The sequence below is a fragment of the Mus musculus genome, chromosome 10 (assembly GCF_000001635.26).
Source record: "Mus musculus strain C57BL/6J chromosome 10, GRCm38.p6 C57BL/6J".
NCBI classification, from domain to species: domain Eukaryota; kingdom Metazoa; phylum Chordata; class Mammalia; order Rodentia; family Muridae; genus Mus; species Mus musculus.
In genome coordinates this window covers 59,360,653-59,373,611 of record NC_000076.6, presented here as the reverse complement: position 1 = coordinate 59,373,611, position 12,959 = coordinate 59,360,653, and the positions used below count along the sequence as shown (strand labels likewise).

The window sequence follows — 12,959 nt, the reverse complement described above, 5'->3', positions numbered from 1 at the left end:
AAAAAGAATCAGAACGTAATACAATTATTTAAATTATGAAACCTAACCTTGTGATTTTGGAGAGGACTGAAGATTCACTGGGACCTTGGGCATGCTCGACTGTATTTCTCTTTATATGTGTTTGGGGCTGGAGAGTTGGCTTGGCTCTTGCTGTTCTTACAGATGACTAGAGTTCATTTGCCAGCATCGACGTCATTGTTAACAGCCAACTCTAAGGGGCCCCAGAGGATCTGATGTCTGCCAAGGGCTCCAAACTTGCATGAGGTACACATACATACATGCAGACAAAACAGTTGTACATAGAAAGTAAATCTGAAACCAAAGAGTGTATTTAGATCACAGTAAATGTATTACATTGCTGTGCAACACACCCATTAAATACTAACTCCAAGTGTCTCATCTCGGCTCAGGCACCATTGGCTCCTCTAGGGATCTCCTGTAAGTGGGTTCATCCATGTTGAGTGGGATGAATTGGCTGTGGATATTTTTCTAATGCACATGCCATCATTTCTCCACTCACCTGTTTCTGAACTTAGGTTGCTTCCTCTTTATGGTGATTACAAACAATCCTGTTATGAGCACTGGTATAAACATTCCACCCCTGTCTTCATTTCATATCCAGAAACAGATGATAGGAAATTGAATTTTGAGGAACTTTTCCATAATAACAGATCTCACACATTCTAGGCAACTTTATTGTCCTGATAGGACCCTGGGTTAACACTGCTGATCTTCTTAAAGGCCCAGAGATGGAGTGTTTCCTCACGTGTTTATAGGCCATTGCTGGTTTCAACAAAGTCCCCACTTTCTCATCAGTACTCAGGATATAGGCAGGCTGATGCATATGTTAGCTTCCTAACTTACAAGCTGCTTGCTAACACCTTGTGACAGAACTGTTTTTTAGCCTTGAAATCCCTATTTTACTTGTAAAATCTGTTGCTTTCATGTTAGCTAGAATACAGGGCTTTGGTAGTGGGAATGGAACCCAGGGACTCACACTGGTGCTCTGACTAAGCTATAAAACTAGCCTAAAAGAATTTCTTTTGCCTGTTTTTGAGATGGGATCTTTCTATGTAGCCCTGACTGACCCAGAACTCACTATGTAGGCCAGGCTGTCTTTGAACTCAGAGAGATTCTGCTGCTGCTGCCTCCTAAGTGCTAGGACCAAAGATATGGGCCTACCATTTCCAGCCTGTTGTTTTTTAAAACAGTTTGGTTACACAATCAGCTTAAATTGCTGACCTTAATCTTTGACTTTTTTTTTTTTTTTTTTTTTTTTTTTGCTAAAATCCTTGTGATGGACACAGCTCATTTTAATATCTACTTTCTTGGAGAATTAAAATGAGCCGGAGCCCCGTGTAAAGAATTCCTTCATATTCATCAAGTGCAGGGCCGAGACCACGCCCCTGCTTCTGAACTGCAGTTCTGAGGAACTGCAGGGTCTTCACTGTAACAACACACACCAAAGCCTCACCATCCTGGAACAAATTCCCCGAAGCTTATCCCAAGGGAGCCTGTTCTGGGTGACGAAGGTCTAACCGTGAGTAGTAAATCTAAGCTCTGTGCAGTAAAGAAGTAAATTAGAACGGGCCTGGGAGCAGTGCTCAATTCTTACATTTGGATTTAAACATGAAAATACCACACAGAGACTTTTTAAAAAAAAAAGATTTAAGATCATAAATAGGTCATTGTTATAACACATTTCAGAATGGAGAAAAACAAACATCTTGGCTTCTTATAAAACATTTCTTTTTAAAAATCAACTCCCTCAGTCCAAGGACCTGTCCGTTTTCTAACTCCCAGTCTCCTAAGGCACAGAATTGAATCAGAATGCCAACACCAGTGCCTGCTGCAGCTGATTGGCACTTGGAACAGTCTCTGGACAACCTGCAGTCACTGAGGAAAAGGGCGAAGGCTGAGCACTCGGTTGGGAGGCCAGTTCTGCAGGACTTTTTGAACAAAGTAATTTTCTCAAACTGGCTGAATTCACCCGTGGTGAGGAGGGGGATTTGATAAAAAGAGTTTCTTTAAATAATAGGAACTCTGCACGTGGAATAGCAGACCTGACTGGGCCCTAGTTAGTTACCAGTGCTCAGCAGTCCACACATCGGAAGAGCAGCACACTGGCGTCTGCATGCCTGCCGTCTGTAAGCCCACAGGCTCTGCTCGCCTGCCACCTGCACGCCTGCCACACAGCCTCGCCTGCTCCACCAGCTCCTGACTTGTGGTGAAATCTACTTCTGGATGCTTTTTTTAAAAAAATTAACCAAAAAGCTCTTTTAAACAACAAAATTAGGTTCCTCATTTTCAATGCCTTGTATCCTGTGAAAACTGAACCATAAGTTTTACATCATGTGGTGATTGAGTATTAATTAAAGAAATCCACAAAATAAGTGATTGTCCACAGGTGAGACATGGGGCTGAGGCTCATGGCCCAATTAATCATGGAGTGTTAGTCAGCTGTAAACGTCGGAGTTATAATCAGCCATCGTGCCTGGTGCGTTAGAGGACAACAGGAGCCAAGGGAAGCCTGGTTGTCATTCCAATTCTGACAGGGTGCACGGCCTTCGAAATTCTTGTCCACGTTCATGGAGCCATTTGTTGGATACTGTGAGAGGGAAAAAAGAATGTTCTGATCCAAAAGCTTGCCTATGGCAGTTTCAACACAGATGAAAAGTTTAAGATTGAAAACCAGACCTAGGCCATGCTGCATAAACTGGACAATGTTGGAAACATAAGAGCCATGCACTTACACCTAGTGAGGCTTACAGTGAGCTACAGGAGGTGCTAAGAGCCAGCGTGGACAGAGTGGAGCGTGTGACTTCCAAGTCCTCCCTCCAAACCAAAGGCAGAAAGGAAGACAAGTCCTCTTTGGAAAGAGTCCTGGACATCTTTGCATTCATACTGTTGTCTTGGATTCATAACGTTTGGGTTTCCAGACAGAGTTAGAGAAATTGTATAGCTATGGCTGTCCTGAAATTCACTCTGTAGACCAGGCTATCCTCGCATTCCTTGACTTGATCAACATATCTAAACGGGGTTCCTACCCTCATTATCATCACCTCTCTGGTACCCAATCTTTATTCATCAATTGGCCAATTTTTCTTCTATTTTTGAGCCAAGACTTTTTGCTGCTGTTTACAACTAGACCTCTTGTTGCCCATGCATACAACAGAGCAGAGTCTCTAAATCTGTTTTCCGTCTGCTGTCCTCAGTGCGGCCCAATATTTCATAAGCGTCATAATCAGCGAGAGGATTCTAAGTCCTTGCTGAACAGGCCTCTTTACAGTGCTTATGTGATAACCTCTAGACATACAGATTGTGAGCATCTGAAATGTGACACTGATACTCTGAAATGCATACACTGGGTTAACATACATTAAACCTGTTTCTTTCTCAATTTTAGTTGTTAATGAGGCCATCCTATGCCTGTATGGTCTGCAAAGGAGGGCCTCTTAAATTCTGCACTAAAGCCAGGGGCCTTAACCAAATCTATCCTGGCAGTTAACATTCCTTTAAAAGTAACTGCTGTGTGCTGAGGAAACAAAATTAACGTCAGGCTTAGGAAGGTTCCATCTCCCTCTCCTCTTCCCACCTTGGTCAGCAGGCTGCACTGACTGAGTATTCTGACTTACCCGCTAGGACACAGTCTCCGACTGTAACCTTCAAGGGGAAATACTAACTTTCCAACTAATGCTTCTCGGAGAGTCAGCTGGAGAAGAAGATGCACCTGTGAAACAATCTCACTGAAACGCTCATCTATGGGACGCAAATTTATATTCAGATCAGAGACAGGCTTGGCTGAACCTCACACAATGTGAATCCATGCTGGCAAATCCACGGGAGAAAGCATTCTGTTTTAAGGTACAGGTTCTAATAGTTTCAAAGAGAAATGACTCATTTCTCTGAGAATAGAGGAAGTACTTACCCCATTTGTTTCCAACTAGCACGGGACAGGCTGCATGCCGTGTACTGTAATCTCCTTCCCCACTGGCAAACAGATTATACCAGAAGACAGCAGTGCCCTGTGGAGCACAGTCCAGTGTCATCACTCAGTGAAATGCCAGCTTCCCACTTTCCGCGGTACTTACACTCGCCTGTCCCGCTATAGTAGTGTACGCTGCTCTCTAACTCATCTATCACTTTCAGATGCTTCTTGACCACATGGAAGTTAAGACCATAACGTTGGCCCAACCTTTACTTGGGGATGGATGTAGTTTGAAAAGGTAGTGCACTGCCTGAGCCACTAACTGTAGGTACAGCTCTAACTCAGGAGAAAAAGACTCAACAAGCCATACTCACTTTTTTGGGCCAAACACTGGCTCCCACTTCAGGAAAAACAGTAGCTCCTCCAGCAGACACATCGCTCATCTACAAGAGAAGCCAGGGTAGAAACACTGAGAGGTAGCACTGGGTGGAGCTGATGCTGAATAGACACTGAGGCTTGCTTAGGTATGGCTGGGTTGGTTGGTTGAACATGCTACACAGTTTACAGGCATGCACCCAAGTTACTAACGACAGAGGGAGATGGAGCTAGAATTGGGCAGTCACCTTTATAACTCGGGTGGAAAAGAAACATCTTAAAGTCAATAATGAGGTAATGAGAAGTGCACGTAAGCATTTTCAAGTTGAATGTCCTCTCTAGAAGGCAGGAACGCAGGTTTCACTTGCTGACAATCTTCAGTGTACGGATAAGTCCTCACTAAAAGTTGGCACTCAGTAAATATCTGCTTACATAAAGTTTCTCTCTGTTGTACGTGACGTGTGTGTAAAGGGCAGAGGCTGACAGCAGGCGTCTTCTCTCAATTACTGTCTACCTCATTTTGTGACACAGGGTTTCCTGCTCAGTCAGACCTCTCACCAGGAGCTCACTACTCAGCTAGGCTGGCTGGCCAGCAAGCCTCAGGCATTCTCCTGTCTGCCTTCCCAGTACAGGGAATAAAGATGTGTACCACCTTTTTTTGTTGAGGGCTGACAATCTAAATTTAGGGCCTCATGTTTTGTTCAGTACTTTAATGACTGAGCCATTCCCAATCCTTCTCTAGAGAAAATTTAAATGAAGAAAAACAAAAACAAAAACAAAAAACAACCCACCCAGATTAAAGAATTATATATAGTTATCATAAAGTTGACCTAGAATGAAAATACAAACCTAAATTAACAGAAAAAACAACACACACTAAAGAACCCCAACCCCACCACAATGTGAAGATTTTTAACCATAAAATCAGGAAATACCAAACAAAGGCCAACTATGTATTATATCATAAAGCCACCTCTAAAACAAGTACTTTGAGTTGTTAAAACTCTGTCACCACGCCCTTCTAAAGCATAAGGGTCACACCACTAACAAAGTGTAGTTTCCCAATGTAATGCATTCTGACTGCATGGGGTTTTGAGCTCCAGCTCCAGGCACTACCTGCTCTGGAGCCCATTTCAAGTGATGCAGCCCACACTCCCTCCCCTCAAAGCTGGGCAGGGCTGAGGACTGAGCTCAGAGGAAGCGTAAACAATCTAGCAGGTGCGACTTAAAAACACCTTGGGAAGGACACTCGGGACTCCTAAAGATGGACTGTAAAAATGCCACGCCATGTACAATTTTCTTTCTGAGGCTTGCTACTCCCCAGGCTGTGAGGATGCCTAGCCACACAGACTGGCTGGAACTGTACAGATGGTGGCCACAGAGCCCCACCTGCATACGCCTTCCAGAAGAACCTAGTGCATAAGTGTGTGAGAGAGCTGAACAGGGTGCTAACCCCACTAACACCTCTGCTATAGGAGGAAATCATGACTATTACTTAAAGCCACCCAGAACATACATGAGACCTCTGGTTTGATGTACCATTTCTCCCTCTACCCACAGAGCTCGGAAAAGTTTTGGGATGATTTGTCATGTAATTTAAAAGTGAAACAAATATTAAGTTAATTTTGGAGTTGTTCTTGTAGAAAGAGTGTTTGCTTAATGTACTTTAGGCCCTGAGTTTAATCAAACCCAAACCTTCCTGCATGCTAAAGGAAGCATAGAGCCCGAGCCCCAGCCCCAGCCCCAGCCTCAGCCCTTTGTGTATTCTGACACCCAGGCTAGCTGGGAACTCATGATGTAGTCAGATGACTCCAGACCATCTCCCTCAGAGGTACTTGGATAATAAAAACTTAAGAATGCTAAGCAGGACCCACTCCAAACCAACTTCATAAAGTATGCCCGAATAAGTGAGCCCTGCAACTAAGTCCAAAGCAAACATTTAGCTGTTACTTACATAGAACAGCCACGTGGCAATCCTATTTCCTGTCCCAAGCTCTCTAAAGGCATCCGGCTCATCTTTCTGTGGACAAAACAGTGAATATAATGGCATAAACTCAGTAACATGAACACTCCAGGCACAGCAGTAGTAAGTGGAAGAACACACCCCAAAAGCTGCCTGTGCCCGCCAGTGTGCTGTGTCCCACTAGCCTTTCAAGTGCTCAATCCAGCCCATATACCTGCAAAATCATCAGAGAACACAAACTCTACAGCTGTTTTCTGACTGAATAATAGTGTGTTCTCCTGTCTAATGGTCCTAGCGGGAGGATGTGAGAAGGGTGTGTGTGGTAACAACCACTACAGGGAGCCTTGTGACAGTGATACACCTTGGGCACCACAGGATTGCATAAGGTCACCTGTACCAGAAGTGCAGAGCCATATGACAAGTAAGCAGAACTGGTGACATCACAGCGCGTGCCATGAATATGCACATGGCACACTCCTGACTGGGGCTGTGAGTGTTGGGAGAGGTTCATGGAAGTGCTCGGTGTTCTCATTAGCTACTTATAGGAACCAATGATTATCTCAAAGCTAAGATAATGTTGTAAATTTGTAATGGGACTTTTAGCCAGATATCATCAAAACCCTGACTTCAGTATCAGAAATTAAGTAGCGAAGAGACAAAACTGCAGCTTTTGCAAGATCCCACAGGAAAGAGCATAGGGACCTAAGATGAAGCCGGGAGAGTTGCTCCGGGCTGCCTGCTTCTGCCCTGGAGAGCGCAAGAGCTGGAGTCTGTGAATCTCACAGCACAGTATTAGTGTAAGAAGCTTCAGATTGTGGTAAGACCTGGCTAAGTGAGATTTAATAATGACACACTTTAATGGAGTCTCATGATCTCTCAGCTCCTGGACTCCAGTTTGTTTCTCACTCTCAATGAGTTCTTGTATTTCACATCTATTGCTCAATTCACTTCACTTGTCTTTCATCTTTAAAAAAACCCAAAACCAAACAAAACCCTCCTATATCCTTTAAATTCTAAATGTTAACATTTTTCTATTTAGAACTTCCCTTTGCTATTTCGTCATTTTTGTTGATTTTGTTACAGGTGACACACACAGTATGCAAGCAACTTAGGGCACGCTCCTGTCTGTGGCTGCCACGGTCTTCTCAGCCTACCTTAGCCACTGTCGGTTTTTAAATCTGCAGGGAGAATGAAGCCTGCTTTTGTCACACTGAGGAACATTTCCACCCTGAGCAGCTTTGACCTTTGTCAGGAGGCTGGGTCTGTGCTTTAAAACTCCCAGAGAGCAGCTCCTGTCAGGCCACCCTTCCCCCACTGACTGTAATCTGACTAGAGGCCAGTTCTCTCTCAGAGCTGGTACCCAAAGCTCTAGGTGCCCTCAGCAGTGTGTCTTCCTGCCTCATCCCCAGCCCACAACTGTCTAGGCTTCAGTGTGCCTGCGGGAAATAACCTCTATGCTCCTCCAGGCTCAACAATGCATTGAACTGAAAGTCTTAAATGCCTTTTATGAGGGGTTTTGTTGTTGTTCTCTGTTGAGAAGGCTTTTTAGGATCTCCTGTCACAACTGTCAATCAGACAATGTGGTTTTATACTAAGAATCAGCAAAGATCTTCCTCCTGACCACACCCACTCACACTCCTCCTCCACCTGCCTCGCTGGGCCCTGACCTGTGGGCTTTGCATGCTCATTATCTGCCCTCTCACAGGGCTTCTTGTCTTTCACCCTCCCCCAGGTAGTGTACCCTGCTCCTGTCCCTGCTGCAGCCGGACAGCCCATTACTGCTCAGGGATCGATGTACTGCCCACAGCCCCGCAGCTGTCCGTGTTTCCTTCTGTACCTGAACTTAAGCTTCATCTCTCACTGAAAAACCTCATTACAGCTGCTCCCACCCCACCCACGCCCAATCAAGCCTTCTTCTGTCCTAAACAAGTGTCATGGAGACTTCGTCTTTAAGTGACATGGAGTTCCCTAACCTAAGTGAGTTTAGTTACTCTTTCACTTACCCTTGCAAAGTCAAAATGGGGCTCATACTGTCCTCCAACTCCGTAATTTGCTACCTGAAGGAAAGAGGAGAAAAGACTAAGAACTAATATTACCACTCAAGGATGCAGAGTTTCCACAGCATGGATGAGGTTCGGAGTTCAACCCCTAGTACCAAAATAAGGGGGAACAAGATAATAATCAAAAAAATTCTTAAGATCCTCCATATTCTGACCTCCTATATAGTTAGGTAAACGATAAATTCTTTTAAAAAGTTTGTGTGTTGTAACCCTTCATGATTGTATATTTGTATGTGCATCATGTGTGCTGGAACCTGTGGAGGCAAGAAGTGGGTACTAGATCCCCTGGAAATGGAATCACAGAAGGTGTGAGCTACAATGTGGGTGTTGAAAACTGAGCCTGGGTCCCTTGGAAGAGCAGCTATGCTGTTAACTACGCAGCCATCTCTCTAACTCAGTGCACTTAACAAAAATACATTTTCCTTTACATAATTTTTCTCACTTAAGGTTAAAGGGGAAAAGTCTAATGTAATCACTCAGTTACCATGGTGCCCAGTGAAGGGGCAGAAGAGGCACTGGAAGCATCCAGTCTAAGTCCACGTCACAGCTGTCAAGTGTTACACTGTGTACTCTGTTACCTTGTACAAACACTTGGATCCTCTAGGAAGTAGAAATGTAACAATTCTAGAAGGTTGTAAAAGTAGGGTAAACTAGGCCAGGGGAGAAAAAGACATCAAAACGATATTTAAGCTGGGTGGTAGTGGTGTACACCTTTAATGTTAGCACTCAGGAAAACAGCGGCAGGTAGATCTCTAAGTTTAAGGCCAGCCTGGTCTACAGATTTGAGTCCAGGACAGCCAGTGCCACACAGAGAAACCCTGTGTGGAAAAAATCAACCAACCAGATAAATATCAAGGCAGATTATCACAGAATAAAAGGCAATGTAAGTGATTCCTTCATACTGGCCACCTGCTCAAGGCACACAGACCTCAGCGCCATGGCTGAGTGTCAGCTCAGCTGCTGTGCTATGTCAGCAGCAGCAACACACCTTGCTGCTGGTTCTCATTTAACAACTTGCCAGTGAAAGCTACACCTCAGGATCATGCAGACAGCAAGGCCTGCAGTGTGTCACCTCCTTGTCTCCTGTGATAAATCTGTGTGACAGTCTACAAGAGATGACAGAACAGTAGTATAAGAGTGTAGAAATGAAACTCAGAGTGTAGAAATGAAACTCATAGTGTGTGTGTGCAGGGATAGACGTGAAGGAACCGTGCTCACTGCCGTCTGACAGCCTCTAGGCAAGCATCTTGGGGCCCTCATGACGGCAGATTAATGAAAAGGAGAATGTGTTTGTGTGTGTGTGTGTGTGTGTGTGTGTGTGTGTGTGTGTGTGTGTGTGTGTGTGTGAATCACCACGGGAGTCCTCAGGAGTCCCCCTCGGATCACTGAAAGCACAAAGGGGAAAACTCAAACTCAGAAGTATGACGTGCTACAAGGAGCATCTTGGCCCACTCTAAAACTGTGACAAGGAAAAAAAGAACACTCAAACTATTAATGTTTTTCAACTAAAAGTATAATACTTAGTTCTCCAATGAGAGCAGGGGGAGATTTCAATAAATGATACTGGGGCAATTGACATGCAGTTGGAAGTAACGAAACTAGATCCCACCTCCCTCACAATACCACATGTAAGACATAATCCAAAATGGACCTAAGACTTGAATGTAAGTAATAACAGAATTCTTTAGGGCCAAGGGCAGAGTGTATGGTCACATGCTTAAGACCTGAGGTTTAGTTCCTAGCACATGGAGAAAGAGAACCGAAGCTATTACTACTATAGGAAATATAGTTGACTGTGGATTAGGTAATGGCTTCTTAAGATACCTAAAGGCAAGGCAACAGAAAGTGACACAGCAAACTGCATTAGTAGATAAGACGTCATGGGGTAGAGAGGGCTCAGGGGGTAAGAGTGCTTGCTGCACAGGTGTGAAAATCTGAGTTCCTGGCACCCATGTTTAAGAGCAGGGCACAGCTGTGCACATGTGTAATGCCAGCACTAGGGAGGGAGGAGGGTTTGCAGGAGAGATAAAGGCCCACTGGGGCTCACTGAGATCCTGCCTCAAGGAAAGAAGGCAGGAGTGACAGAGCACGATACCCAACACCTTCGTCTCACTTCCCCTGGGTGCAAATACATGAACCACACACACAGATTAAAACTTGTGCTAATGAACACCCCTGAGAAAATGAGGACAGGTCACAGAGTGGGATTTAAAATCTATGAGACGTTTCTCTGATAAAGGACTAGTATCCAGAATATATAAAGACCACAAATTAACACAACAGCAGAAATGACTAATAAGCCCATCAGGAACACGCAAGTGAGCCCAGGAAGCAGCAGCCCCAGCTCCTGCCAGGCTGCACTAACCCTGGAGAAGAAGGTGTTGTCAAGGAGACACAACTGGGACCTGCATGTGCTGCTGCTGCACCCACTGAGGAAAACTGTTGAAAGCTCTTCAAATGTTAAGTGCAGGACTATTACGCGACTCCACTCTCATTCGTAACACACGGGAACTTCCATGTTTGCTCCTACAAAACCTTGCACGTAGAATCATCCACAGCAGCAAAGCAGAAGGTACCCCGGTACCCACCAACTAATGAGCAGCCAGACGGTGACTCCACAAAGGTTTGTGCCATGAAAAGGAAGGACGTGGAATACACGCTTCAACCTCAGTAAACCTTGCCAACATGATGTTTAGTGAAAGGAACCTTACAGACAAGCCACATATTAAACAACCCCTATAAAAATATCCAGAATAAGTACATCCATAGAAGCACAAAGTAGCTAGTGGTTGCCAGAGGCTTAGGAAGGGGAAACAAAACAAAACTGCTTACTGCAGTTTCTTGCTAGTGTGATGGAAACGTCTGGAATTAAAGCCTGGTAATGAGGTCACAACCAGGTAACCACATGTAACCAAGGCAAACCGTACGGTATATGGTTAAAGAACACCTTTAAAAAGCCAAATTTCACTCCAGACATTCAACAAGTAGACTGAGTCTAGAAATTAACAAGAAAAATTAGGGACTAGTGGGATGGCTGGGGGTAAAGGTATGTGCCACCAAACACAGCGTATACATGCGTATGGATGCACAAAGGATATAATAAAAATATAAATAATTTAAAATTTTAAGAGTATACTTAGTAGTAAGCTTAGTAGTATGCCTCTTCCATTTCCAGTTTCTGCAGTTGATTATTATGTCCTTCCCATGCTGGGCTTACAGGGTCACTTGTGTCCGTAGGGATTATATAGGTCAGCACTTCCTATTGCCAGCAAGTCTAAAGGGCCTCGTGGAGACGTGGGAGTAACTTAAGACACTGGCTGCTTACCTGTAACTCCTCGGCCGTAGAAACATCCAGTCCTGTGAGATCTTGTATTCTCATATTAATTCGGGATACCACAGGGTCTTCGTAGCCAGACAGCCAAGCACTAGGACAAGAAAAGGTTGGTTTTAGGGCCACTGCTTCATTAGATAAAACCCAATACCTACCACTTACAAAGTGGCACAGAGAACACTGAACATTTTAAATACCACACAGGACAGTGTGCATGCCAAGGTTGCCCCTGGTAACCTTCCTTCCCCTCAGAGTTTCACTGTGTGGCCCAGGCTGAACTCCAGCTTGCCCTGCTTCAGTCTCCCAAGTGCTGAGATAACCGGTTTGCACTACACTGCACCGCACTACTTCTGCCTGGTCTGCTTGACTGAGAAGATTTTTACTAATTCAGTTAGAGGAAAGAAACTAACATCCCATGTTTCTGTGAAACACTGCATTAACATTGTTCATGCAAATTCATGTATTATTTGCTTATGTAAGTTTTACACATGCACTGCTGACAGGACAGTGAAATGGGGCAAATGTTAAACATGGTTACTCTATCACCAGCAATTCGATTTCTGTTTAGATATGCAAGGAAAATTAAATCATAAGAAGCAGAAATGTTCACAGCAATGTTATTAACAGCCAAAAAGTATCAACCTTAATGTCCATCAGACTCATTACAAATATCTAAAACCACGGATTAGTTAATGGGATGTATGCAAAAAATGCGTAAGGGGTCTGTGGATGGTGTGCCCTAGCCCACAGGAGACAGAGACTCTATCCTAGGACAGACAAGCTGGTTACGTAGACTAGCCAAACTGGCGCACTCCTAGCTCAGGAAAATAAAATAAGATAAAATAAAATGCAGAGAATGAGATAGAGTCCTGATATCAACCTGTGGTTTCCACACGAACACGTACATATATGTGCCCACAGATACATAAATGCTACTATATTAAAATGTCTGGAATTAAATGATAATTGGCCAACTCAAAGGACTGAGAACACCTAAAATCCACCCTTTAGAACAGTGAATTGACAGCTGTGGGTACACGCTTTCAATCCTAGGATCTGGGAAGTTGAGATAGTATTGGGAATTTAAAGCCACCCTGAACCACAGAAGAAAACCCTGTCTGAAAAAAATAAAACTTGATAAAACTTAAAAATGTAAAAACAAGCCGGGTGGTGGTGGCACACGCCTTTAATCCCAGCACTGGGGAGGCAGAGGCAGGCAGATTTCTGAGTTCGAGGCCAGCCTAGTCTACAAAGTGAGTTCCAGGACAGCCAGGGCAATACAGAGAAACCTTCTCTTAAAAA

General features: G+C 44.2%; 1 protein-coding gene across 9 annotated transcripts in view; it reads right to left on the bottom strand.

Moving 5' to 3' along the window:
- Positions 1-307: 307 nt before the first annotated feature.
- The window catches only part of P4ha1 (procollagen-proline, 2-oxoglutarate 4-dioxygenase (proline 4-hydroxylase), alpha 1 polypeptide), a 50,108-nt gene continuing 37,456 nt past the window's right edge, over positions 308-12,959 (bottom strand). For 6 of the 9 annotated variants that reach the window (XR_003948602.1, XR_003948603.1, XR_380369.4 and 3 more), the window contains 6 exons: positions 11,652-11,751; positions 8,270-8,323; positions 6,258-6,323; positions 4,303-4,371; positions 3,929-4,025; positions 1,256-2,608 (listed from right to left, as the gene is read on the bottom strand). Coding sequence is in view for 3 of the 9 variants with exons in the window: in NM_011030.2 (NP_035160.1) it covers positions 2,538-2,608; positions 3,929-4,025; positions 4,303-4,371; positions 6,258-6,323; positions 8,270-8,323; positions 11,652-11,751 (457 nt within the window). In the remaining 6 variants the exon portion in view is untranslated. Of the gene's footprint in view, positions 2,609-3,928; positions 4,026-4,302; positions 4,372-6,257; positions 6,324-8,269; positions 8,324-11,651; positions 11,752-12,959 lie in introns of all 9 variants that reach the window. The other 3 variants (NM_011030.2, NM_001316371.1, NM_001316370.1) reach the window with 1 other exon arrangement.